The sequence below is a fragment of the Suillus subaureus genome, assembly GCF_016647635.1.
Source record: "Suillus subaureus strain MN1 chromosome Unknown BJ212scaffold_209, whole genome shotgun sequence".
Classification (NCBI taxonomy): Eukaryota; Fungi; Basidiomycota; class Agaricomycetes; order Boletales; family Suillaceae; genus Suillus; species Suillus subaureus.
This window is the reverse complement of record NW_024538765.1, coordinates 2,391-28,687: the sequence shown is the minus strand read 5'-3', so window position 1 is coordinate 28,687 and position 26,297 is coordinate 2,391. Positions and strand designations below refer to the sequence as shown.

Sequence of the window (26,297 nt, the reverse complement as noted above, 5' to 3'; positions counted from 1 at the left end):
TGCCTCGAGGGGTCTGCATGTACGAGAAGTTACCTCTCGCAACTTATTCGCTTTCTCATTGTCTCAGAAATGGCTGCTTGGAACAAGGATCAGTGGGGAGTGCAACATAGACAGGGGAATCCGCCATTCTACGCTCTTGGTGGGGAGCCGACGCCTGGACACTCTCGGCCATATGTGCAACCAGTCGTTCAACCGCAGTACCCAGACCCACAATCATCTGCAAACCAGAAAACTCCTTTCGAGACGGTCGGTTTCAGCCAAAGAAACGGGTCAACGACATTTTCTTTCTGATCCTTTTCATTCTGCAGGTCAGTCTACGTTATATATTTCTTGGTGAACTCCTTCTAACTCCGCGGTAGTTTGCAGGGTTTGTCGCGCTTTCAATAATTGCCCTCTCAGGATACGTGTCGAATAATGGGCTCGGAGGTGGTGTAGGCAATGGCTCTCAGGTTGCTCGGAGGTGACCCTCAATCGGTGTATTGTTTGTAGACATTTATCGGTATATTTAATTGATGTTGACTGCGTTAGGCACACTGCCTATCTTCTGCTATTTGTCACTGCAGTAGCTCTTGTCCTGTCTATGGCCTACCTGATACTCGCACGCATCTTTACACGGGCCTTGATGCACATGACTCTCGTGCTGTCTATAATGCTTAACATGTAAGCCGCTCTAACGCCTCAGATAAAGTGTTATGCTGATCGTCATTCTAGTGCCATTTGCATTTATTATTGGACTACTGGTTACTATTGTGAGTATACGAACATCGACCACCTCTTTTTGACGACGAAGCTGCAGCTGGTGCCATCATATTCACTATCATTGCCTTGTTCTCGATCATTGCCTATTTGGGCCTTAGGTCCCGCATTCCACTAGCGTCCCTTCTCCTGCAAGTAGTAATGGATGTCTCCAAACATCACAAGAGTGTCTACGTTGTTGCCTTCATCGCCTTGATCTCGCAAGCTGCTCTAAGTGTGTAAGCTGCCGTTGCCACGTTCAAAGAAGTCTTTTCAAATATTATTAATTGTAGGTGGTTTTCTTATACACTGATTGCGATGTAAGTGTTTCAGTTTGCTGCGCAACTTTCGGCTTCTCTAACCCATTTATAGATATACGAAATGGACACCTGGAAATCCAAGTAAATTTCCATTACTAGTCAATTTAATTAACTTTGAACGACCACACAGGTTGTGGCAACGGAACATCTTGTTCTGGGAGCACTGTGGCAGGCCTAATATTCTATGCAGTATTCTCGTACCTCTGGACATCTCAAGTCATTGGTAACGTCGCCTTAGCCACTCTTGCTGGTGGAGCGTACGGAAGTGAGCATAATTGGATGACTCGGTTGATTCCGTTATCTTATATGCACATCATAGGTTGGTATTACTTCGGGCCTCGAGAACAAGGACAGATGGTAGCGTTCTGCTCTATGCCTCCTCAATTATGCTTATACGTTGATTTCAGCCGAAGCATCCAAACCTCGGCGCTTTCGGACGTGCTTCGACGCTCTCTCTTGGGTCAATAGCATTTGGATCTCTGATTGTCACTATTCTAGAAGTTGTCCGCCTTATCCTGAACGCTGCGAAAGACAATGCAAATGCGCAAGGGAGTTGTGAGTATCAATCTGAATTTTCCCTACTTGAACGTTAAATAGTAGCCTCTGATCAGTCGTAGAGGCGTGTCTTGCTTGCTGCGCAGAGTTCTTCGTTGGATGCATCGAAGGACTGGTAAGGTACTTCAATAGATATGCCTACATCGAAATTGGTGAGTTACCTCATTTGGTTCGGTTGTACTTACCGGTAACTTGATGTTATTAGCGCTCTATGGAAAGCCTTATATCAAAGCAGCAAAAGACACTTGGACTATGTTCATGGATCGTGGTACGTCCCGTCGCTGTTTTTTTCCCTCAAGCATTCTCATAATGCCCAATATTTTAGGGATTGATGCGCTTGTCAACGATTCATTGGTTGGCATGAGTGAGTCAACAGTTGGGAATGCCGACGTCTTCTGATGATGTTCGGCAGCTTTGATGTGGGGAGCGTATGCCATTGGGCTTCTATGCTCACTCTTCGGGTATCTCTACCTGCGCTGTGCGTATTGAATTAATGTGCTTAAGGAATCGGTACCATTTTTACTGCACAGTGACGCACCCTGCATATAACGTCGATGGACAGTACACAGCGCCAGTTGTCTTGTTTGCATTCCTCATCGGACTACAATGCTGTGCGTGCTTCTTGTTGTTCGCCTCGATAGTTCTGCATGATTATTAATATTCTGCAGCGATGACAATGTCAACTGCCATCGAGGCTGGTGTGTCTACTATGTATGTGCAAACCTCAGTGTATGTGGATACTGACCGATTTTCACGAAACCTAGCTTCGTAGGTCTCGGAGAAGATCCACAAGTATTAGCTGCACGCGCACCTGACCTATTTAGGGTGAGAGCTTCGAAGTCGCAGCACATTTTTGCCTGACCAGCCTTGCAGCTCATTGCTCTTACTTATCCTCGTGTCGTTCAAGGGGTACCGATAGTCTGATGCACTTGATGTGGCGTTGTCTGAATATTTTATGTGGTCGGATCCGGCTTAGGTCGCTGCCTCAAAACAAGTTTTGCAAAGGGCCATGTCGAAAGGATGCTCTGAGAGCTCTGGTGTGTCGACATGAAAACATGTTACTTGTAGCACTTTGCATAATGACTTGGACAAACCGAGTGATTTCGCATCGTGTTTACTTCTGTTTAGCAGGACCAAAATGTGACATTATGATATCGCGCTGCTCCCCCGTTTCGCAAAACGTCCTCGATCGGCGATGCCTGCAGGTTAACGTCTATGGATATGCAACTGCCAGGATATAAATCTGGAAAGTGGATGAGTACAACAGGTAATATATCACATTTTTAGCTATTTCACCCCACATCCAATGCTTGCAAATGATGACATCAATGGTAGCTTGTTATTATCATGGTTGACGTGTGAGGCTGTTGTGATGTGCTCATGCCAGTAGTACTGTGAAGCGGTTGGATATGTCTTTATTCGGCTCGGGTGTTGAGGTGGATAAACCGTTGATGTCGCGAGTCAATCGCGACCTGAACGTACTTGAAAGCTTGACCCTTGCCTCAAGTAGCAGTGGTCCCAACAAATCACTCACTATTACTCGTTGCCTTTTATTGTCCGCTCACTTGAGAGCGCTTGAATTCCACCACTAACCGTGATGTACACGTTAACCTGAACCAACACAGAAACTACAACAACACTAGGTCACTCAGAGCATCGCACCCAATCAATTTGAGGGGGGCCTGATAGGAATGAACCTACAGTGTGACACACCGCCCGCGCCATCCTGCGCGAGTTGGACCGAATTAAGAGATAAAGTCAGACATTATTCAACAGCGTAAAATAAAGTGTCGTACCTCTGTTCCATCATCACCATTGGGCAAGTTCATCAACAAGCCTGAAACAGGGTCCTAGATGCTGAAGAGAAAGGGAAGTGAAACTAACGTCAGCACCGATGTATTCGGAGTCGGACTAGATAATTATCTTGCTGTAGTCGCCTATGCTGGTGACTTTGATTTCCCACTGCAAACGCCATGAGAACTGAACGGTAGTGCAACGAGATATCTGTTTAAAAACTTACCTCGATGCGTGGAATTTTGCCCGAGTTCTGGTCGACGTGCAGGCGAGTTGGCTGCCATCCATTCCTGAAGGGGTATCAGGTGATCTGATAGCTTGCATGGAACAGTGCATACTTGCGAAAGTCAAGCAAATAGCACCCCAGGATGATGTGCTTCCATTACACTTGCTTCTGGATGTGTAAGAACTTTTTGAAATTACCCTGGAATTACTTGAAAGTTCCAACTTCCAGTCAGTTGAGCCGACAGCTTGCATGGAACATTGGATCGTTGCGTAAATCGCGCGAATAGCACCGGCCTTCAAACCCCTAACATCATTCATGCTCGCTATGAGAGCAAAGACGGGTGAGCGCAAAACTGTCCATTGGCAGCACGACCCGCTGGATTCATTCGTCGTAAGAAACTTTGTATGCACTGAGTATCATAGTAGCCAAACCCTGCCAGTTAGCAGATTTACGAAGCTGGGAACAGATTGAAGAAACCTGACTTACGGCTGCTTACTACGGGCCTCGTGGACCTGATCATACCACCTGTCAACCGAATGAGATAAGTAACAGTTGAATCAATATAACAAACATTGTTTCTCGAATCAGATTTCCAATGGCTGCAAAGGTGCAGCGAACCACCTCCCCTATTATTAGCCACGACTGTAAAGGTTGGACCCCGAAAACTGTATCTGAGAAAGGTACGAACCTACTAAGGTTCATTGTCACGTCTTCGTTGTCCTACTCATCGAGCTCTTTGCACACACCTCTGCCTTTTTTCCCAATCCTAGTGCCCATGAACACCACCATCTCTCTGCATCCTACCTATGATATATGACCTTTGACACCAATTCCGCATCCGCTCCTTCAACCTGCAGTCTAGCTATCCCGTCGCCACCACTTGATGTTTTCGGAACAGCGCATCACGACCCAGCGGCACGTCCGCGTCAAGATCCAGCGTCAGATCCCCTTTGCACTCATTGTCTCTTCCCGTCAATCTTTGTTGCCTCTGCCCACTACCTGGCGCCTTTGTATTATTTCTTCAGTGATTTCCACTGCATCCTGGTTTTTCTTCTTCTTGTACCTTGCAGTTCCACCTCGTACATAGTGCCTACTTCTCCATACATGTTCCTGTCAAATATTGGTAGTCATAATTTCAAGTTGCACCTTTGCAGCCATTGGATATCCGAAAAGCAACATTCATTGTACTGATTCAATTGTTCACTTACCTCCGATTTGGTTGACAGGTGATACAATCAGGCCCACGAAACTCGTAGTTTCCTGAAACCGCTGATCGGCAGGTTTCGGTTACCATGATATGAAGTTCCTCACGACGAATGAATCCAGTGGGTCGTGCTGCCAATGGACAGTTTCACGCTCACCTTTCGTTGCTCTCAATAGCGAGCACTGATGATATTGACGGATAATCAGGTGCTCCGGGACCGTGCTATTCGCGTGATTTACGCAACTATCCAATGTTCCATGCAAGCTGTCGGCTCAACTGACTGGAAGTTGGGGCTTTCAAGTAATTCCAGGGTAATTTCAAAAAGTTCTTACACATCCAGAAGCAAGTGTAACGGAAGCACTTCATCCTTGGGGTACTATTCGCTTGACTTTCGCAAGTATGCACTGTTCCATACAAGCTATCAGGTCATCTGATACCCCTTCAGGAATGGATGGCAGCTAACTCGCCTGCACGTCCACCAGAACCCGGGAAAAGTGCAGTATAAAAGGTCTTAGATTATCATCACAGAGTGCATCCTCATCGTTCTCGAAAGCCTTTCACTTCAAATCACTATCATGAGTTTTGTAGTTCCATGGGATGGAGCATACCGCGTCCAGAATGTCGCCTATCCCAAGCAAAAGATAGGGCTTCGTTTTCATGATATCATCGTCGTCGGTCGTCACGAAGATTCGGCTGAGCCACGCATCGAGGTAAGTTCTTGAACAGATATACCGTTCAATTCTCATGGTCTTTGCAGTAGGAAATCAAAGCCACCAGCGTAAGCGACTACAGCAAGATAACTATCCAGTCCGGCTCCAGATACGTCGGTGCTGATGTCTTCACTTCCCCCTTGTTTTGAAGTTGAATACTAACTTTGCGAAAGTCTGAGAAAGTGGTTTACAATACCCTATGGGTGGGGTGTATCGTACCGCGATATTGGCAGGTGGATGTGAGTATGGCATATATCACGCATCTTTAGGAAGTAAACTGGCTCTTCCCCCCAGCATCCAGGACACTGCTTCGGGCTTGTTGATGTACTTGCCTAATGGTGATGATGGAGCAGAGGTACGACACTTCATTTCGGGCTGTTGAATAATATCTTATTTTGCCTTTTAATTAGGTCCAACTCACGCAGGATGGCGCAGGCGAGGTGTCATACTGGAGGTTCATTCCTATTAGGCCCCCCTCGAATTGATTGTGCGCGATGCGCTTAGATAGTCGGTGTTGATGTGGTTTCTGTGTCGGTGGATAATGTGTACGAATTCAAGCGTTCTCAGGTGAGCGGCCAATGAGCCTAAGACAACGAGTAATATCTAGTGCGTGATTCGTTGGAACCAGTGCTACTTGAGGCAAGGGTTAAGCTTTCGACTCGCGACATCAACGTTTTAACCACCTCATCACCCGGGCCGAACAAGGATAGATCCAACACTCCGCAGCACCACTGATGACATTGAGTGCATCATGGCAACGGCCTCACACGTCAACTATGATGATAACCAGCTGCCATCGATGTTATGATAACATCGATAGCACATCTGCAGGCACATATGGTGTGGGGTGAGAAATTATTCATATCTTGTTCATATCAGTATTTTCTAAGCGCAGGGAAGCTGAGGTGTACATAATGCACGCAGAACAAAAACAACATCTGTCCCAGGGAGGATTCGAACTTCCGGCTTCGCAGATTGGAGTGGCCACAATGCGATGATTTAACCACTAATCGACAAGGACGTTAACCAGTTGTCACCATCGATGTATCAAGAAGACGGGAGCAACAAGACAAGCGGGGGTCTCTGGGGTACGTATTCACTGTGAAGCTCCGTCCGGAACCTACTAAAGCAGGAAATCCAAAGAGAGTCGTACACAGAATAATTATTTGGGGGCAATTGTGCCGGGATAACCGGCACCAGTAGCGATTCTGCCACCTCAAGTTGGCAAGGTGTTACAGACTATATGTATGATAATTTAGGGTAAGTATCACCACCAGCACCAGGGCGTCCATATCCCACTATCCGTCATCATGCGAGGTGTGATCGATACTATCATGATCTCGTCATCGACAGATGACTTGCTAAACTCTTGATCCACTATCTTCACCTTCCAAAACTTCAAATTCATCAACTGACACGTCTTCCACGGGTTTTTTTTCTTGCTCCGGTAGCGCAAATGCCGCGTCGATTTCATGGAGTAATACAACTTCAGGATCTACGTGATCATCGTTGATATTCTGTATCTAAGGCGGTCCGGCGGCAGATATGGCGTAATAGCAAATTGCTATCTACGAATGCATTGAGAAAGGTTATGTGTGGCCGTATAAGGTGCTTAAGAGCTTGGAAGGTTATTAGAAGTTCCTTGACCCTGATCCCCATTTGACATTCTGCCGCATCTACCGGTGGTTCTGCCCAACCAGTTGGCGGAATGGCAGACTTTTGCCTATAACACTAATCGTCAGTAACGCGTGCCTCGCTCAGGGCGCTCGGGCCCCTGCGACTCAGGCCGTTGATAGTCCGCATTCAAGCGCGATACGTCGAGCAAAGATTGATGTAGCGAAACCTCAAGGGTGTGGTCAGGGTGGAACATGTTGTAGCGTTAATGTGCGAACTTGAAGAAGCATGAGGACACTATGATAGACGACCATCGACGTCACCAATCAATTCTATGAATACATGTCCCCGTATCTTGGCTCGCTACTACAACATCATGATGCTGCATAGGAAACGAAGATGTAGCGTGCGCGCTTCCTTCCGTGGCTGTCTCTCTTGTCGGAGCTTCAGGCCCACCCTTGAGATATTTGCGCGAATGGTTGAAGATATCGCATCGCTCCATACTCCGGAAATGGTCGTTACATAATATTAACAATAAAAGGCATAACAAGACATAACCACCCTGTGGAGCGCATCAGGAATATTTCTTCACTCACTCGCAATCTCCTTCAAAACCTCTGCTACAATGAGGAAAACGTCATATGCAGCGACCTTTGCCGCTGTCCTCATCATTCTTGTCATCGTAGGTCGTCCAAGTCCCATTTCATGAACAACACTCATCCAGGGGTTTCCAGAACATTTTATCTGCACGTCTCCCGGACTGGTTCGCCCAGAGAACGTTTTAACCACCAAATGCCCGCCTGACATATTATCTTTGAAGGCTCATTGCTAAATATGAAATCCCAAACGCTCAAGTCACCGTTCGTTATGGGTTAATGGAACGATGCGAACGTGCAACCATTAGCTTTCCTGGCCCCAACAAAGACGGTCGTCTAGAATACACCGAATACGAATGCCGCCAGTTCCCGCTCCGCGTACAAGACAAATGTGACGACGAAAACCGCCTGTTCTGTGCTCTGTGGACCTCCGCTCAATATTTCACCGAGCTTGGCATCGGTTTTGCAGCAATGGGTCTGGCTGCTTTGCTCATTGGCGTGAGCACGCACTCTAGGAGGAGAAGGGTTTGGAGAGCTGTGGCGGGGCTAGTCATATTGCACGGTTAGTCTTCATGAAGTACATGACATCACGAGGCTTCATCACATTCCGCAGCTGTGTTCCAACTCGTGACGTTTATCCTCGTCACTGAGCTGTATCGCAAGGACCGTTTTCCGGCCTTTGAGCATGCTAAGCCTGGTCAGTTTTGTGGTGCCTTCTCATCTTGTTGGCTCTAATATGTTATTCAAAGGTGTTGGCTACGTCTTAAACGCTGTTTCTTGGGTTTCAGGTTTTGTCGTTGGGGCTGGCGTCATCGTAACCGGTGTGGCTGCGGACCGCGGCCATAAGTGGGCTGCTGGCAATAGATCATACACACCCATTCAGGGTTATCGTCAGAGATCATACTCGTCTGTTCAAGGTTATGGTACAAATGCATAGTTCCCTTCTTCCTCTACAAGCACAGGCTCGCTTTCAGTTTTACTTGTACCATATTTTGGATACCTTTGCACTTACCGCATACACGGATTTTGTAAATATGTTAATTCAAGTCGCCTTCCCACTTATTCATAAATTAAAGGTGTCTGAGCAGGATGTATGCAAACTAACATCAGTTGTGCAGATATACCATTTCATATGTATAGCCCCTCTTCAGTCCTCCTCGGGATAATCCACCTGATCATATAGCCTCAACGTCTCATTCCAGTCCCTCTTCCGCCTCCTTCTGACAGAGAAGTACTTCGCTCCACTGTCCCAGGTGCTTCTTACACGACCCTTCTCCTTACCCCCACGTTCGACGAAAAACTTCTCGGGATCATCCGGTAATCCCAAAGTCCCCACAGCGAGGTTCATCAATCGCGAATACAGATCTCGCCTTGTCATTCGTATCTCGTTCAGCGTCTCCCTCCCCACACATAGCAGCCTCGCCAGTGCCATAAAGGCACGGAAAGCAGATACCGCATCTTCCGTCCACCTCAGTGTCATCCACATCATAGCAGGGACGAGAAATGTTGTGATTGCGGCGGAAGGAAGTGTGAATATAATACAAGCAGCCCAGACGGATAGACCTGAAAAAAGCCCATACACAAGCTTATATTGCGCAATTTCATCAAAGGTATCCCAGATTGGCCCAGTTCTCTTGAAATTCCGGACGGCAATGAATGTGGTAATGAATACGGGGGTCCAAAGCACCAGGCCTGGGAGAGAGATGGTAAAGAGACATATGAACCACGTCAGTCGAATAATCATCCGCATGGTGATCGTTCGCAACGAGAGGGGACGCGCAATGCGATCATCTTTGATACCCCATTGAACAAGCCGGTCTTGATAAGTCTTTAGACAGTAATTTAGAAACTGGTACATCCGTTAAAGATGTGTTACCTTGAGGTCACGACGCAGTTGGTTGAGCTCAATGTCCTCCCTGGTGAATTCGATAGACTGATCTTCAGAAGTGCGTTTGCTCTTTTGAGTGTCATCGGAAGCTTTGAACGCCTCGACAAATGTCCTGGTGATTCGCACATAATCTCCTAAGCTCATACGTGTCCCAAGAGGTGCATATATGCGTGTCGCCATCTTTGCGGATCTCACGAATTCCCAAGATGGCGAGTCAATCGTCCGAGAACTAATTTGTTGTTGCATTCGTGCAGTCAAAGCCCGAATTTCATCTTGCTGTACGGGAGCGAGGAGCTCTGGATTGCCCTGAACCACAGGAAACTAAGTGAAGTGCTTTACACAGATATATATGCACCCACCTTGGGAGTGAATGTCATCGGGGGATTGAATGTCACCAGAACATCTGATCTGAAATGTTGTCGATGCCTGAAATTTCACGAAGTCAGCGACTAGGTAGAAATATGAGAGTAGTTCGTTACATGTAAGTGATTGAGCACGTCAAAATGGATATGGAAAAGTTTGGATCATCACGATTACGGCTCAGGACATCCGAAACAAGACGAGCCACTAAAAGATAGGTGAAGAAGACATTAGCAGGTACAAATCAGTCGACAAACCTCCTGTCTTAAGGGGGGCAATAGTGGGATGATAGCGACTTGCCCCCTCCGGAAATAAACAAACTGCATCTCCAAGTTCGAGTGCCTGTTAAATTTAATTGAGCTTCTAGATACCCTATACATACTATGGGCGCATCTTACGTCCATTAGCTTATTCATAGCTTGACTGTTATCCACCTCGTTGTTATTATGATCTTTGCGCCGCTTAATGGGCACGGTGCCTGCGGATTCGATCAGCCAACTGGTAAATGTCCGATGGCCGAATTGGGTGGATTTTGCCGTGAGCCGCAGCATATTACGCGTCTACACGGTAATGAGTCAAATGGTGATGCCAGGCTCAAGGCCGTTACTTACTCTGGGCGGCATAGAGGTTACCAAAAGACTGACGCATACAGATTATGAGTTAAGGCGTCTGGCCGGGACAGATATGAATATGTTCTCACAGTGCATCCGTCAGGGAGTTGGGATGGTTGGCGCAGACAATGCTGAGTCGCGAAACCGTTTAGCTGACGGAGGATAACCTGACTGGGGACGGACCATGGTTGCCCGGTCTTCGGTATAAGATCAGCATTCTCAACGACGATGGTCCCGTAGAATATCTTCAGCACAAACTTGAAGAGCAACCTAACACAGCCGTTCCGAGTCAAATTGTGTCGACCTTGGCACGTCGCTGACCTCACCGAACTAAGATATAGGACCAGGGAGTAATAGATCCCTTGGGCATATTTATACGAGTCTCGTCGTGAAGGTCGTGTACATGAACTGTCGTGCGTTATGGGAGGAAAGACTCGGAAAACGTCTATTACACTTCAAGCCAAAGTAGTCTTGAGTATTACATAATCAAAATTTATCAATGCCGCATGTCAGTAAGACGGTCATTTACAAGTGATCTGATTTTACAGCTGTGATCGTCATGGAGGAGGCATTGGCTAAAATACGGCCTCACGCTACCTCAAATCTTGCCCACCAGAAAGCACCAGCAAACCTGCTTCAGGCTTTAGAATCTACGTTTCAGGAAAAGCATACGGACAAAACACCTACGGCTTATTTTGCTGCATTGATCACAACTCTCGATGGAAGCATTCAAAAGAAGGAGACTTCACTCGGAGATGGAGACGTACTACCCGCAGAACTGTATCTTCTTGCTCTAGTGGCTCCCTTCGTCCCCCCGCCAGTTATCCAGACCAATCTCAATACACTTCTCTCTCTGACCGCACCACTTTTTCCTGCCTTGATGGCACATGCCCCTCCACTGAGATCGCAGTTGACTCTGTACAATGCTGTGTTCAGAGCCCTTGACAAATCGCAACTGGACGTTTCTGCAGTCCGCCAATCATTTGCATCTATACTGCAATTATGTTTAGATCCGCGACCAAAAGTGCGCAAGAAAGCAGCTGACATTGTAAAAGACGTTCTTTCCTTCCCACCAAGTCCTTTAATTCGGCATCCTTATGCTCAGCGGGTGGCTGAGTGGGCTCATATTGCGCTTCAGCAAGCAAGCTCTGGCGCCCTACCGAAATCAAAATCATCTGGAAAAGGGTCCGATACCTCAGCTGCAGAAACAGCTATCCATCTCCTTGCATTCTTGCGCCCAGTACTTCCAAATCTTCCCCTTGATGTATGTTAAATAATGTTTGAATCACCGTCTGCTAACACAAATATTCGCAAGGCCATTCCACCCATCACCACTACGCTCTTGACCCTTCCACGGTTAGGAAATCCATACCTCTCGCAGGCTGCATACTCGATTCTTTCCGATCTTTTTACTGCATCTACTACGACCGGCACTGCCAGTGCAATAGAACAAATTCCGGCCGTACTAAATGCCGTCCTGGAATCACCGCCAGCAAAAGTCGATAATTCCACCTCTCCATCTTGGATTCGTGTTCTAGGAGATGCAATGTTTGCATATCATGTTGCGGACGCATCGGCCTGTGTCGCTGAGTTTAACAAAGTGTGGAAAACGGTGTGGTCGTACTTTGAGACGAAGCACCCACAAACTCGTAAAGCTGTTGCAGAATCTCTGGCTTTACTGACGCGGTGTATCACGTCGTCTATCGTGAAAGACTCCATTTCGGACGGCGAAGCTGGCAAATCGCCCCTGCGAAGTATAATCTCCCAGATGACGAAAGCCCTCGACTCCCTGGCCTTTGCATCTGCCATGCAGGAGCTGCTCTCGGTTATTTCAGCTCTGGTCTCAAATTTGGGCTTTCGTGTGGACCCCGCGAAGTCTACTACTGCTACAGAGGCTTTACTCATGCCTCTAGTGTCGAAAATCGCCGATCTGCGGGTCCAAAAAGGTTTTGAGCACAAGGAAGCCGCTGATGCTGTGCTCTCGACGGCTATGCGGGTAGTGGGTCCCGCTGTGCTTCTTGCAGCTATTCCTCTGAATCTAGAGCCCTCGGATCGGTGAGTCATTTTGGAACGGGGAAAGGGGCTGGAGCTGAATATTCATTTTTAGCCAAGCAGGCAAAGAACCACGCGCATTCATTTTGCCTATGCTCAACCAACCCCACCCGTCGCTCCTTGGCCATTTTGTCTCATACTTCGTGCCCATGAGCGAGCGGATGTTCAATTTGCAGCAAAAGGCCGATAGTGAAGGAAGGCAATCAGAAGCAAAAGTGTGGAGTGTGCTTGTTGCTCAGATATGGACTGGATTTGCGGGCTATTGCCATGCACCTTCTGACATCAAGACAGTACGTGCGGCGCTCGTATGGAAACTTTTATATTGATGGATATTATATTAGGCCCTAACACCGGCATTCTCGCAACTCCTTTCTCAGCTACTTTACGGCCAACCTGATCTTCGGCCACCCGTACTAAGGGGCCTGAAGGCTTTGATAGAGTCCAACAACATTATCGCATCCCAGGTCGACACAGACATGGGAGAGTCCTCGAGATCCGATAACGCAATCACTCCCGAACAAGCTTCCAAGAACCTTGCTTTCCTCAAGACACAAGTAGAGAGCTGGTTTGCTGTCTTCTTCAACGTCTTCGGTAGCGTGGATAGGGACAATCGTGGCATGGTGGGCGACGTCATCAGTATTTGGGCTGAACTCGCAGAGAAGCGAGACATTGCAAAAGCCTACCGCAAGGTCGTTGACCTTTTCCGTCAAAGCCTCCAACAATCAGACAACGGGAACACCACTGCAATGACGCAAGACCTTCTAATCCTTCTCCTTTCCTTCCTTGACGAGCAAGACATCGCCGCTTTGTTCTCAACGTGCCTCGCACAGGAGGTGCTGTGCCACAAGGACAACGGCGTACAAAAGCGTGGTTACAAGATTCTAGCGAAGCTTCTGGAGAAGGGCAAAGTAGAAGAGGATGCACTCCAGACTTTCCAACGTCTGGACGAGCTTTCTGTTGGGCTTGCACCTGCTGCAAAGAAAGATCGGTTCATCTTGCTCTCTCTGCTGATACTTCGGGTACCTAGCGAGTCTTTGCACATCATTCCTTCGCTCATCCCAGAAGCTGTCTTGGGTACGAAGGAGCCATCAGAGAAAGCCCGATTGGCGGCTTTCGAACTTATCGTTGCTATGGGTCAAAAGATGAGCCAGGGTGGTGTAGTGAAGAGGAGCATGGTGGATGGAATGGATGAGGATGGCGCCGAAGGTGAACCGTGGTTGCACTGCAAATCTCAGCTATTGACATAATTTTTGCAGCACAAGCGAGCATTAACGAGTACATGACCATGGTTGCAGGAGGCTTAGCAGGAGCTTCACCACACATGATCAGTGCCACTGTAACCGCTGTCTCCCGTCTCGTATTTGAGTTCAGAGGTATGTAAGTTGATGTTGTGGCCGCAACCTATCTAACGATTTGGATAGAATCCATCGATGCCCAGATGCAGACAGAGATCTTTACGACTCTTCTCGTTTTCCTTTCCTCTGCCAACCGTGAGATCATCAAATCTACGCTCGGGTACATCAAGCTTGCGATTCATACTTTGCCTATTGAATTGCTACGACCACACCTAAAAGAACTTGTCCCTGCACTCCTCGCCTGGTCTCACGATCACAAGAACCACTTCAAGGCAAAGGTCCGCCATATCTTCGAGCGGATGATCAGGAGGTTTGGGTGGAATGACGTGTATCAAGCGGCAGGTGAGGATCAGGCCGCGAAGGTGTTGGTGAACATCAAGAAAAGGAAGGAAAGAGCCAAAAGGAAGAGAGCTCGAGAGGACGATGATGAAGAGGAGGTTGGTTTTCCTGAGCGTCTATCATTTACTATTTCTGATGGTCTTATCCAGGCAACTAAAGGAAATGTTCCCACAGGCGATGCCTTTGAGGACGTTTTGTATGGCAGTGAAAGCGAGTTGGACGACAGCGACGAAGACGAGCAGGTATCTCGACCCGCGGCGGGACCGAAACGGAAGGGAGTTGAACAGGGAGTGCGTCTGCGGGTGGATGATGACGAACCGATGGATCTCTTGCAGGGGGTTGCATCACGATTGACCAGTAGGTATTCATCATGTGCTTGCAGCTATATCGTTTACCTCTTTACAGACGCCCAAGCCAACCGACGCCGCAAGCCGGGTCAAGATGCAGGTCACTTCAAAACTGACACTGACACTGGAAAGATTGTTATCAACGAGGACGAGGAGTCTGACATCGAAGTCAGCTCTCGGAAGGCTGCCAAAGATGTTGCTGGCAGTGCATATCGGGAGAGTATGACCTCAGTGGATGGCTTTACCCGCGGTCCCAACGGGCGCATCAAGTTCAATAAAGATACTAGAAAGAGACGCCGCGAGAATGAGGACGAAGACGGAGATGTTGAGATGGCTGATGGTGCTACGACTGCTACGAAGAAAAATAAACGACCCATGGAACCAAAACTGGGCCACGAGTTCAAGGCAAAGGTTGGTGGTCTGCTACGTTTGTGTTCACATGATCTGAGGCTTTATTATTGCAGAAAGCTGGTGGTGACGTCAAGAAAGGCGGCGTGGATCCGTATGCTTACATGTCGTTATCTCAAGCCGCGAAGAAAAAAGGCCGAAACCGTACTGGCATTTCTGGAAAACGTTGATGAAGTTCAGTGCAGACCACCAAAAAGCGCGTGTAGATTTGTTTTTATCAACATCTGCACCAGACTGTAGAATACACTTGTCAACCGTACAATGTTTGATCATGAGGAGTACCGAAAAGACCATGACCCCAACTGCTAGGCTGCTTCCAGTTAGGAACTTCTACTTGCAACACCTTGGATACCACAGTTGCCATGAGCTGGGCGTCCGCTCTGTTGTCCCCCTCCATGACATATTGCAACAGACATACAGTCGGAATTTGCCATGTGTCGGAAAGTGAGGAGAGCATTCGGCGAGATAACCCTCCGCCTGGTATGAAAGGTATGGCTGTTCTTTCTGCATCGGTATGCAAGAACTGGGAGACGGGTGAAGTGTAGACGGGTATGGGCAGGGTTGTGAGGGCGGCCAATGGACCAGAAGTCAGATCAGGTATTCCAGGTGGGACGATCTGACAAGTAGGCGTCCTGGAAACATTGGAAGAACATTAATTCACGGCTGAGATATCGAATCACTGCAACTCAACAGCATCTGAAGATCAGTCCTGTTGGACATATCTACTCCGCCAATGAAGAGGACACCTGAAGCTCCCGAAGTGCGGATGAATTCCAACAACGAGTTAACAAAATCTTGCTTAGAGGACTGGCGGGGATGCAGGATAAGCACAGCGAAAATCACGTCTGAGTGACGGCTTTACTACCTTTAATGCGGGAGAACGTTGCTGTATGACTGCGACATTAACATCATCACGGCCAAAAACTAGCCTATTTGTTAGCCCAGACTCTGGCAATACATGCACTAGGACATACGCTCGAGTGGTGTTGTGACGCCAGGAAGATCGTCTTCGCGTGCTCCAACGACAGGAACTAAGCTCCTAGGGTCGAATATGCCTACGCGATGCAAGGAAAGTGAAGCGATCAGGAGATCAGCCGCGAGCTGTGCAACGTTCGCGACAGAAACAACTGGCTGCCTTGGAAATTTTGTCTTCAGTGAGCTATCTTGAATCGGATATCGGTATACGCACAATGACGAGAACTTTGCCCTTTATACTGAAATGAGCAGTCGGGTGATAGAATGTCATGGCCTGCGAGGTTGCACAGTGAAGAAGTTAGTAAAAGCTGAGCACTGAGCACTGAGTACTGAGTGTTGGTACGCGTCGATTTGGCTCTTATGTGCGATTGTGGTTGGTGATCTACATATGACTTGCAAAACTGGAATCAGCACACGTACCTGCGCTGCGGTCAATTATTAATAATTAAGTAGCCTCCGCAGCCGGGAAATTATTTCCTTATTGAACTGGTTGATACTAGCCGGGGTACATGTCTGAAGGTATTCTGGTTTACGACAATTCCTGACCATATAGTAAAGGGAGGGACGTACATCATGTCTCTGGTAGTATATCGGATAGTACACCCGCCTGTCATGTAGGAAACACGACCGCGGGAGAGCGGGGTTCGACTCCCCGCCAGAGAGTTTTTGTAATTTTTTCTTACACTTCCCTATCGAGGTGGATCGTCGGGATTGTCACCCGTCTTTCTTTCTTAATCCAATCATCCTCACTCTTGTTTTCACATCTCGTACACATTCACATTAACGAACGTCCTATGGATAACATGTAATGGAAAGCATGCTGAACCTTTTATCGCAACATCCAGACTGATTGACACCGAGAGCAACGCAAGTTTGAGCTGGAGGCCACAGTATAGAAAGAGCGGCTATCTTCATTCGTCTATGGCCTGTCTAGGGGAGACCAAGCAAAACTGGCCGAGGTTTAGACTAAAACACGACTTTGCGCCTTAGAAAGAATGGATTACTGTAAGCTGTGATCTCCAAAAGATCAAAAGTGAAATGACGCAACTAGTTCCGGCAGGAAGCTGAGTTGCTATGTGCAGGAGGAGAGGCCGAGCGTCGACGACCTCTGCGCCTTTGGCGACGACACCTGAATGAACACCCTGGGTGCTGGATATGATGGGTGGATGAATGATCATCCGACTCATCTCTGGAGTACAAAGATTGAAGGCGCTGCAGACATGGTCCACACATTGAAGAAGGGGAGTAGCGCACCACGTAAATGCAGAGTGTGCGAGGCAGTCACAAAGTCAAAGAAAATGTGTCAGCGGATAAATGATTGAAGCAAGGATTAAAGTGAACCTGAGCATCACATTCATCATCACGACGGCAGCGGTCTTCCTGGTAGATTTTGTGAAGAGTCATCCTAATCTCTTGGCGATCTATAATAGAAATGTCTCATGCCCCATCTGTGAGGGGAATGGCTCTGTGCCACGCCCGCCGTTGCTTATCTTGATAGGCGAACAATGCACGCTCCTCAAGAGGGTTATTGGAATTCCAGTAACCATGACGCATTAACGCTTGCCAGAAGGCTGTAAGCATCTGGATACGCTGGGCCGCCCAACCACATTGTTGGAACAACGCGAGTGGCGAGGCACAGCCTGAGCGAATTGGGTGACATTGAGGCTATGGTCGGGAATGACGCCAGCGTGATGAGTGGCATCTGCTGTAGTAAAGTTCCCAGGGCTTGCAGGATGCCCCATCCCTTCGTCGGCAGCAGTGTGATAATTTAATCGTTCATCTGCTTGGAGACGCTCATTAGTCCAGTAGCAAAGTTCCACATACTGGCCTTCAATGGCCCTTTTGAAGGCAAAATCAGAAATGAGGATGTCATGTATATTGTATGGGACTGGACGGTTGGGAATGGGAATGTATTTGAGAGGATTTTGCTTCCAATCCTCCTTGAGAAGCAAGGCTTGGAGTTGACACTTAGTCTCTTTGTGGACGAGGCTCTGCTGTTTTGTGACAGCAGCTTGGTCTTCCTGAAGTTGCCGCTGCCACTGGACTTTATGGGTGTTGTTGGTGATTAGCTACACAGCCCGCAAATTTTCGACAACTTGAGCGTTGTTGTTGTTCTGATTAAGAAGTCGAGCGCGGATAACCTGATAAATGTTGGAGGTAAAGTCCGGGCAGAGTTCTAAACTCGGATCAGATGTCAGTCTATTCATAGTGGAACAAGGAGGTTGGCTGAAGCTGCTGAAGTACTAATAAGTACTGTAGGATTTTTGTAAAATAGAGTCGCGAGCTCGGTGTCAATCGGGATGTTGATATAATGCCTTGTTGTTCACTGAGGCCCATTTCGTGCATAGCCTGGAAGGATTCCAGTTCGAGAGAGGTACAAATACTGCCGGAGCATCCAGTCTTGCTGCAACAAGTTAAAGCAACATAGATTTAGCGGAGCTGAATCGGGCAGATGCAACGTGCGTGAAGGCCAGTTCTGAGATCAGAGTTTCTCCTCAGAAAACGGAGATTAAGGCTATCACAGGCAAGGTGTAATGCGTTAATGTGCTCAAATACTTTGATCTAGAAGCAACACAACGATTAATCTTACTGTGAACTTACATAATGCTTTGTGGTGCAACGCGAATTGGATCCGCAGGATCAAACGCTCCATCCTTACAACATGTAGACGAGGAAGACGGTCGTTCATGTTCAGAGTGCATACGGGCTATAGTTATACTCAACAAATTTAACAGACATCGTGGTATTATAAGACTTGGTCAAAATAACGTGGCCGCAATCTCATGTTACAAAGACAAAGAAGGCAAACCAGAAAGCTATTGCGCTACCATGCCACAATCACAATTTCTCTGCCACTGTATGTTAGTATTTCAGAGTGCCAGGTGTTGTCGATAGAACGGACCTCCTAAGTTAGTCGAACGCGTCAGTGTCTTCAAAGACACGTCGGGGAATCGCGGGAGAATTCGACAGGGAAATGTCTCCGGACGACTAAATAACAAGAAGTCAGCAGACTACTCTCTGGGAGAAATGAAAAATTTCAAACACTGTGAAACCGGTGGTGAACTTCGGAGCGACCGGAATCTCCATGCCGTGTTCATCAAGAGCTTTGTGGGCCGAGAAAAATGCCAGGAAATTCGCCATAGCGATCCAGAGTGACGCGTCCACGAGATGCCGTCCCACACTGACAAGTCACTTTCAACGGCAGGCGAAGAAGTGCGAATAGATGTTCACCAAATTCGGCGACCCCAGCCGAAGCCTAAACGCATAGTATCGCTGTTAAGAGTCCCGTCGTCTTGGAAAAATCTTTCCGGTTTAAATTCGCCAGGACTGGGGTATTTCGTTGCATCGTGCGTCATTGCCCTGGAAGGTTCGTTATTTGGATACATTAAGGATGAGGATAGTGTGGGCTTTCCATGCGTTTGGAAATACAACAACGCCTAGCAAAGATCGTCAGCGACCGTCGTTAGATTAACGTGATGCAAACCTTTAGGAATGAAATGGCCATTGTAGATGTCACTGGTTGTTGTTGCGTGTGGGATGCCTGCAAACATTGTCAGAGGATATTTAGAAGTGGTTTTGTGTTATGGACAAACCGAATGGAACCACTGGGTACCACCTGAGTGTTTCACGTAAAATAGCTTCTAGGTAAGGCAACGCCGGTCCATCGTCGAGATTGGGGAGTCTATCTTTGCCAACGACTCGATCGATCTCCGCCTGCGCTTTTGCTTGCACCTCTGGGTTGAGCACCATAGCAAGAAGAAACACAAGTAATGTGTTAGTGGTCTGAGTCAAGGGCAAACTGATTATGATTGGCAAACGAAGACCAGGAGAAACTCGCCGTATCGGTCGCCGCTGAAGACAAAAATGGGTATTGAGAGGAAAAAAAATATCAACTTGCATACCTACGAATGCAACGGAAGCAGCCTCCTTAATTGCAGTTATAGTGACGTCGTCTTCTTCACTGGTCCTATTCAAAGCATCAGCCACCAAGCACGGCCCCATGTCATTGGCAGACTGTCAGCATTTCGTTAGTTGGATGTACCTCCACTAGTGGGGTGCTTCACCATCCTCTCTTTGACATATTGAAAGGGTATCTCCTTCACATCATGGCCCGCCTGGATACACTTGAGTGATGCTCGCTTGAATGTGGCACCGGGAAACCAGCTAGGTAGCTGCAAAACTAGAAGGGTTATTGAGTTACTTACATGCAATCGCTGCATGTGCAAACATACGGAAAGGGAATGTTTCCATTAGAGTCATAGCAGCTGGTGCGAAACCTTCGACTATGAGTTTCCCATACCTTGTAATGGCGTTAGCAACACGATCGTCCTTAGCTTTCGCTTCACAGTCATATATTATAGACAGCATGAATGTCACAATAAACCTGGTGTAAATCAGCTCCTGCGCGAGACCAAATAAATTCTCATAACCGACATCTGAAGATGGTTTGGATAATTTTCAGGGTCCCGTAGAAGACTGAACATCATTTTGTGGGCAGAGCGGAGTACCGTAGCGTGATAAGCGGGTACAGCAGTTTGATGAAATGCCTGATGAAAGATTCGTCGGTGAAGGCGCCACCTGCCTTTTATCAGACACTCATCAACATAACATAGAATAACCCATTATGTACCTGTTTCCATATGGCATGAACCCCGTGTTAAAATCTGAAGCGAAGCTGACAAAATTTTGGTGATTGATGCGGACCAACACTCCAAGATGTAACTCACGCTTCGTAAACGATTGACTGGGGTCTATCTGAATATATGCTGGAACGCCGTTCAAAAAGGTCTTTCGCGACCTCCTCAGAATTAACGACGATGATGGGCTTGCCAAGGAGACGAGCATAAATAATGTCACCTAAGGAACAAAGTGAGTTGTCATGGACAGATCCCTGTCACAACGTGCCGACCATATGTGGATCTCCAGGCATTGAAGGTCAGCCAGGGTCGAGCGGAATCAAGACTGAGAACATTTCCCAGTACTGGAAGGGGGTTAGGACCAGGCGGTAGCGGGGAACGCGAATGATTGAGTCTATATTTTCGACAGTAGCTTAACACAGCTACTACCAAGGCTGATATTGCCAAGTAAAGTCCAAGTCCATCATCGAGCATCGTTAGATAATACTTGCTGCCCAATGCCAGATATTGGAAGGAGGAGGATGCATTAAAGTCTAGGTCAACTTGAAGTATATATATCTGCGGCTCACCAGTCCTGTGATGCTGATACCGGATGCTGATATTCGTTTCCATTTCGAAGAACGCTGTCAAAGAGAGCGGAGCTTGCTATAGTGGTACTAGCGTATCTGGTGACCTGTTGTCATTCGGACCTTTCTCGATTCCTTGGAACGACTTTGAACCCTGAGCGAAAAAAGGCCGGACGCCCTCACGTCATTTAAAATGAAAAGACCCCAGACTCTGCTCAACATCTTCGCTTCAAGTTAATGTTGCAGCCATCACCGAGCTAGTGATGTGCATGGCCCGACTTCAAGCTGTGGGCTGGGCCAACTCGGGCCATCCTCATGGCCTGACAACGGCTTCGGCCCGACTTGAGATGTCTGGAGGATGTCTCGTTTATCGGATTACCGGTGTTTGAGGACGGGTTTTGGACCGTGATCAGTACGGCGATCGTCTATTGCAAACCAGACGCTTACCATTTCAAACTCCGCGTGAAAGTGCTCGGTAGTCTTCGGGCTTACTGCATTGAACGCTGAGTTTACGCGCGTTACGAACACTTACGAATGCTTACGACCTGTGTGATGGACTACTATCTTTGGCCCAGAGTTGCAAATCACAACATAGCACACTCATCTTCCACTCATTTCCTTTGCACAATGATTCTAGAGGATGATTAGTATATAGCTTGCTGTATTTATTTTATATTTTATGAAAAACGAACTGCAAGTGCTTGTGGCAGTGAAATACAGTGTGGAACATGCACTTTCTGCACCAATCTGTCAGAGGAGAGCCATTACATGCACCAAAAAATTCAGGAATTTTACTAGTGATTCTACATTGCCTTCTTACACTACTCTAATTTTTTCTGACATGAAAACTGTGTTATGTTGAGAGCCATAAATGTTGTACTATTGAGATGCAAAATGTGACAGGAGGGGTGAGCTTGTGTTCAGAGTTGCAAAGCACTGCTCAGCAACTCAGCTAACACATGTGTGCGCACTCACTCATATCTGTGAACAGTCTTGCAGTGCTGGTCACATGCCAAAGAGAATCTGACCCTCCAAGTTTTCTCGAGAGCTTGAAGATAAGATTCAACATGCCTGCACTATTCTATATGTTTTTTCCTTCTCCTAATGTTTGTGCTGTTGCAACAGAGCACAAAATCCCATATGACACCCTTTGGCGGCAGTATCTTAGCAAGAGTCAGTCATACCACAAGGCTCATATTGAGCAACAGCTCCAATTACCAGAATCAGAAAATGTGCTTGTTGACTGGATCAAATTACTCAGCTTCATGTGGCATCCACTCAGCAAGCACACAATTTGAAGCAAGGCAGCTGTATAATAGTATTGTGTCATGGCAAAACTAAGCCTCATGAGAAGTGGGTCAGAGGCTTTCTCAAATGTCACTCATGATATATTACACCTATCTAGTTAATACCTTACAGTACATAAGCATACTTTTATGTTAGAAATATGAGTTTCAATGCTGAACAAAAGCCTTCAGAATCCTTGTCAAATGTGCCAGTTTCATTCATTGGAGAATTAAAACTGCAGCATGACATAGTGTGACATGATGACTTCTATGCAGGTGAGAAATTTTGCAACTCTGTGCTCAAACACTGTTTTGCACCAGCTTCTCTCTGGCAATGTAGCCTTGACAAATTTCTTTATTTTTTTTACATAGCCTTAAAGTCCATATCAAATCCTACATACTCCTACTGTTTTCTTATTTTAATGTTGTGTAGTTGTTGTGTTATGAAAAACTGTTTGGAACATTTTGCAACTCTGGGCCAGAGATAGTACTCTGATTGGTGGAGATTTGGGTGATCTTGGAGTGACATGATGCAGCCCACAAGATAACCTTAATCATGTTTGGGATTAAATCACACTGCAAGAAATGATCATGATGCATTGACAATCACATTGACCTACTACTAATCTCTACTATAGCTAGCTATCTAAAGCTACTGCTAATACATGATACAGTTCTTTGTCTGCAAAGTTGTTTAGGAAAAATTTGTCAAAAAGCTTGAGGGACACATTAGACTGGACATCCTTGCTCAATGGTCCTTCATAGTGTTAAGGTTGTACTCAAGGGCTAAATGGATTCTAAGGGCTTCAGCCTCAGCTCATGTGCTGTGGCCCTTATTTCAGGAGGACAAGACTAACATATCTGGAGGGTCAGATGAGTAGCATAGTGGATCCAGATGACTTCCAGATGTAGGATAAGTATCATAAGGCTAACCTGGATGAGTCCAGACTAGAAACTAATGGTAGTGGACTGTCATAGACAGAGGCAGATACAGATAGACTATAGGAATCAATCCTAAGTCTCAGAGGGTGATGAGAGTAGAGGTACTCAGGTCTGGAGGACAGGAATGAGCAGAACTAAGATGATATTTGAACTAAGGTGCTACAGAGATTTACAGGAGGTTATACAGTGACTTGCAAAACCATTACAATGTTTGGTACTTTTTCAGTGTACACAATATAGCGCCTATGCACATGGGAATCATGCTTAGTGTTGGTGGGGGTGTGTGAACTACAGACCCTTGGCTACAGACTGACACTTAGATCACGTGATTTGGCCAAGGGGATGTGAAGATATGCCTATTTTAAGACAGAGATACCATTGTAACAGTTTTGCAGCTGTTGATATAGATGGTGGGATCTCAGTCAAATCAGAGGATGGTTACTGTTATTTGCTTATACAAATAGAAATATACATAAAAATATTATGTCTGAGTTTGAAACTGCTCCTGTGCTTCTTTATTTTTAATCATTACCACCATGGGATCTCTCTCTACTACTCAAAAGAATACCATTCTCTTTTAGCTTAATGCTGGTCATTCTATTCACTCTATTGCCTCCACAACTGGTGTCAGCACTACTACTATCTCCAAGCTTCATTAAAAAGAGTGTTCCTACTTGCAAAAGTTGACTGGTGGTCATTCAACCAAGCTTTCCTCAGTCAATATTTGTCATCCTATTTGTTTCATCTTCACTCAGCAGGCAGGAACTGCTATCCAAGTGCTCAAATCTTTTTCAGATATTGTCAATTAGCCCCCCAACCCAAGTACCACTTGCTGCTACCTGAAAAAGCTGGGATGAGGGTTGTAGTCAAGTCCAAACACTCTCTACTGTCTGTCAAATATTGCAAAGCACACTTGGACTTTGCCTATACTCACAAAAATTGGATTTTGGAGGACTGGAAGTTGGTCATATGGTCTGATGAAACCAAAATTAATCACCTAGGGTCAGATGGTTGAAAATGGGCTTGGAAAAAGTCAGGAGAGAGACATAGTGACAGATCAGTGTAAGGAACTATCAAGTTTAATGGAAGTTCTGTGATGATATGGGGCTGTATGACCTGTGAAGAAGTTGGCTATGCTGCAAAGATTGATGGTGGAATGGGTGGAGATCTTTACCTTCAAATTTTGAAGGATAAACTTCAGAATTTCCTGGAGTTTTATAATCTTAATGCTTCTGATGTCATCTTTCAGCAAGACAATGACCCTAAGCATACCTGCAAAAAGGTCAAGAAGTGACTAGATGGGCAGGAATTTAGGACTATGGTGTGGTCTGCACAATCTCTTGACCTTAACCCATTGGAATATCTCTGGGACCTTGTCAAAAGGAGACTTGCAGAGTATGAGCATTCCCCTAAGGAAATAGTAGCAATGGTTGGGAATAAAGATGCATGGGAGCAATTTCAAACTCAGACATAATATTTTTATGTATATTTCTATTTGTATAAGCAAATAACAGTAACCATCCTCTGATTTGACTGAGATCCCACCATCTATATCAACAGCTGCAAAACTGTTACAATGGTATCTCTGTCTTAAAATAGGCATATCTTCACATCCCCTTGGCCAAATCACATGATCTGAGTGTCAGTCTGTAGCCAAGGGTCTGTAGTTCACACACCCCCACCAACACTAAGCATGATTCCCATGTGCATAGGCGCTATATTGTGTACACTGAAAAAGTACCAAACATTGTAATGGTTTTGCAAGTCACTGTATACTATAGGTATCTAATGGAATGATCAATCAGCAGGATTTGAGGCTATGTACAAAGCATATGGATAGTCTATTGGTAAGTAGGAATGGATCACAAATAATGAAACGGAAATGAAGCATAGGTAATGGATCAGTGAGCAGGACAGATATACAGATAACTGAAGTACTAGAGTCAGGGGGTTACTGAAAGGAGATGAGTGCTGGTTGTGGATTTGGATGAATTGTGGACTGGACCAGATGAGTGGACAGATTGGATGATGGGATGTTGGATAGGGATAAGATGTGGATAGGATTGGAGATGAGATGTGGATTGGATCTGAGATCCAGATATGTGGATATGACAGTATCCCCCCTTTAGGGCTGATCCCTAGAGGCACAAGATCTGACAATCTGGACTGGACAATATGAGGATGAGAATCAATGGAGAAGCTGATGGGTGGAGTTTATGAGTTTGGATTTCCACAGATATATGGATGCCAAAGTGTCCTGGGCCTTCCTTCCTTTCCCTACTTTACTCACTCATACTAGCTTTGAAATATCATGTCTGGCAACAAATCTAGTGGTCAGAAATCTGCTAGGGAAACACTTGCAGAACTTCAGCACCAGATGGCACTTGCAAAGGCTGCAGCTCAGAGAGAGGAAGAGGAGTGGAAGTGCCAGGAAGCAGAGTGGAAGTGTCAGGAAGTGGAGTGGAAATGTGAGGAGGATAGGAAACAGATAGAGCAATCTGAGCTTCAGGTAGCACAGGAAGAGAAGAGGTGGAGGGCTGAGGTGGCCAGGAGGGTGAGTGATGATGCCTCTATTGGAACTGGAACTAAGGAACATGCTAGTCCCAGTCTGCTTTCATGTCTGGAGCTCAGGATGCACCCTACACTCATTGTGTCAATAAGAACAAGGTGTGCTCCTGGGAGGATGCCAAGTCTAACATGTTAGTGAGACATTCCTTGTCTCAGATATCTGGAACTGAGTGTACTGATGTCTGGATAGATCAACTCTTGTGATATCT

The 26,297-nt window shown here is 46.5% G+C and overlaps 1 protein-coding gene and 2 non-coding genes across 3 annotated transcripts; 2 read left to right on the top strand and 1 right to left on the bottom strand.

Moving 5' to 3' along the window:
• Positions 1-4,281: 4,281 nt before the first annotated feature.
• Positions 4,282-5,236, top strand: BJ212DRAFT_1405805 (uncharacterized protein). Its single transcript, XM_041337407.1, has 2 exons — positions 4,282-4,955; positions 5,011-5,236. The coding sequence occupies exon 1, from the start codon at positions 4,444-4,446 to the stop codon at positions 4,819-4,821; it is 378 nt and encodes a 125-aa protein (XP_041185502.1). The 5' UTR covers positions 4,282-4,443; the 3' UTR covers positions 4,822-4,955; positions 5,011-5,236.
• A 1,247-nt stretch (positions 5,237-6,483) lies between these two features.
• BJ212DRAFT_t140 lies at positions 6,484-6,565 on the bottom strand. The gene has a single exon. It is a non-coding gene; the product is annotated as a tRNA-His (tRNA).
• Positions 6,566-16,665: 10,100 nt separating this feature from the next.
• Positions 16,666-16,752, top strand: BJ212DRAFT_t141. Its single transcript has one exon. It is a non-coding gene; the product is annotated as a tRNA-Asp (tRNA).
• The last annotated feature ends 9,545 nt before the right edge of the window (positions 16,753-26,297 follow it).

Excerpts from the sequence above, each read along its gene's own strand:
- BJ212DRAFT_1405805 (XM_041337407.1), top strand. The coding sequence starts at position 4,444 with ATGACCTTTGACACCAATTCCGCATCCGCTCCTTCAACCTGCAGTCTA.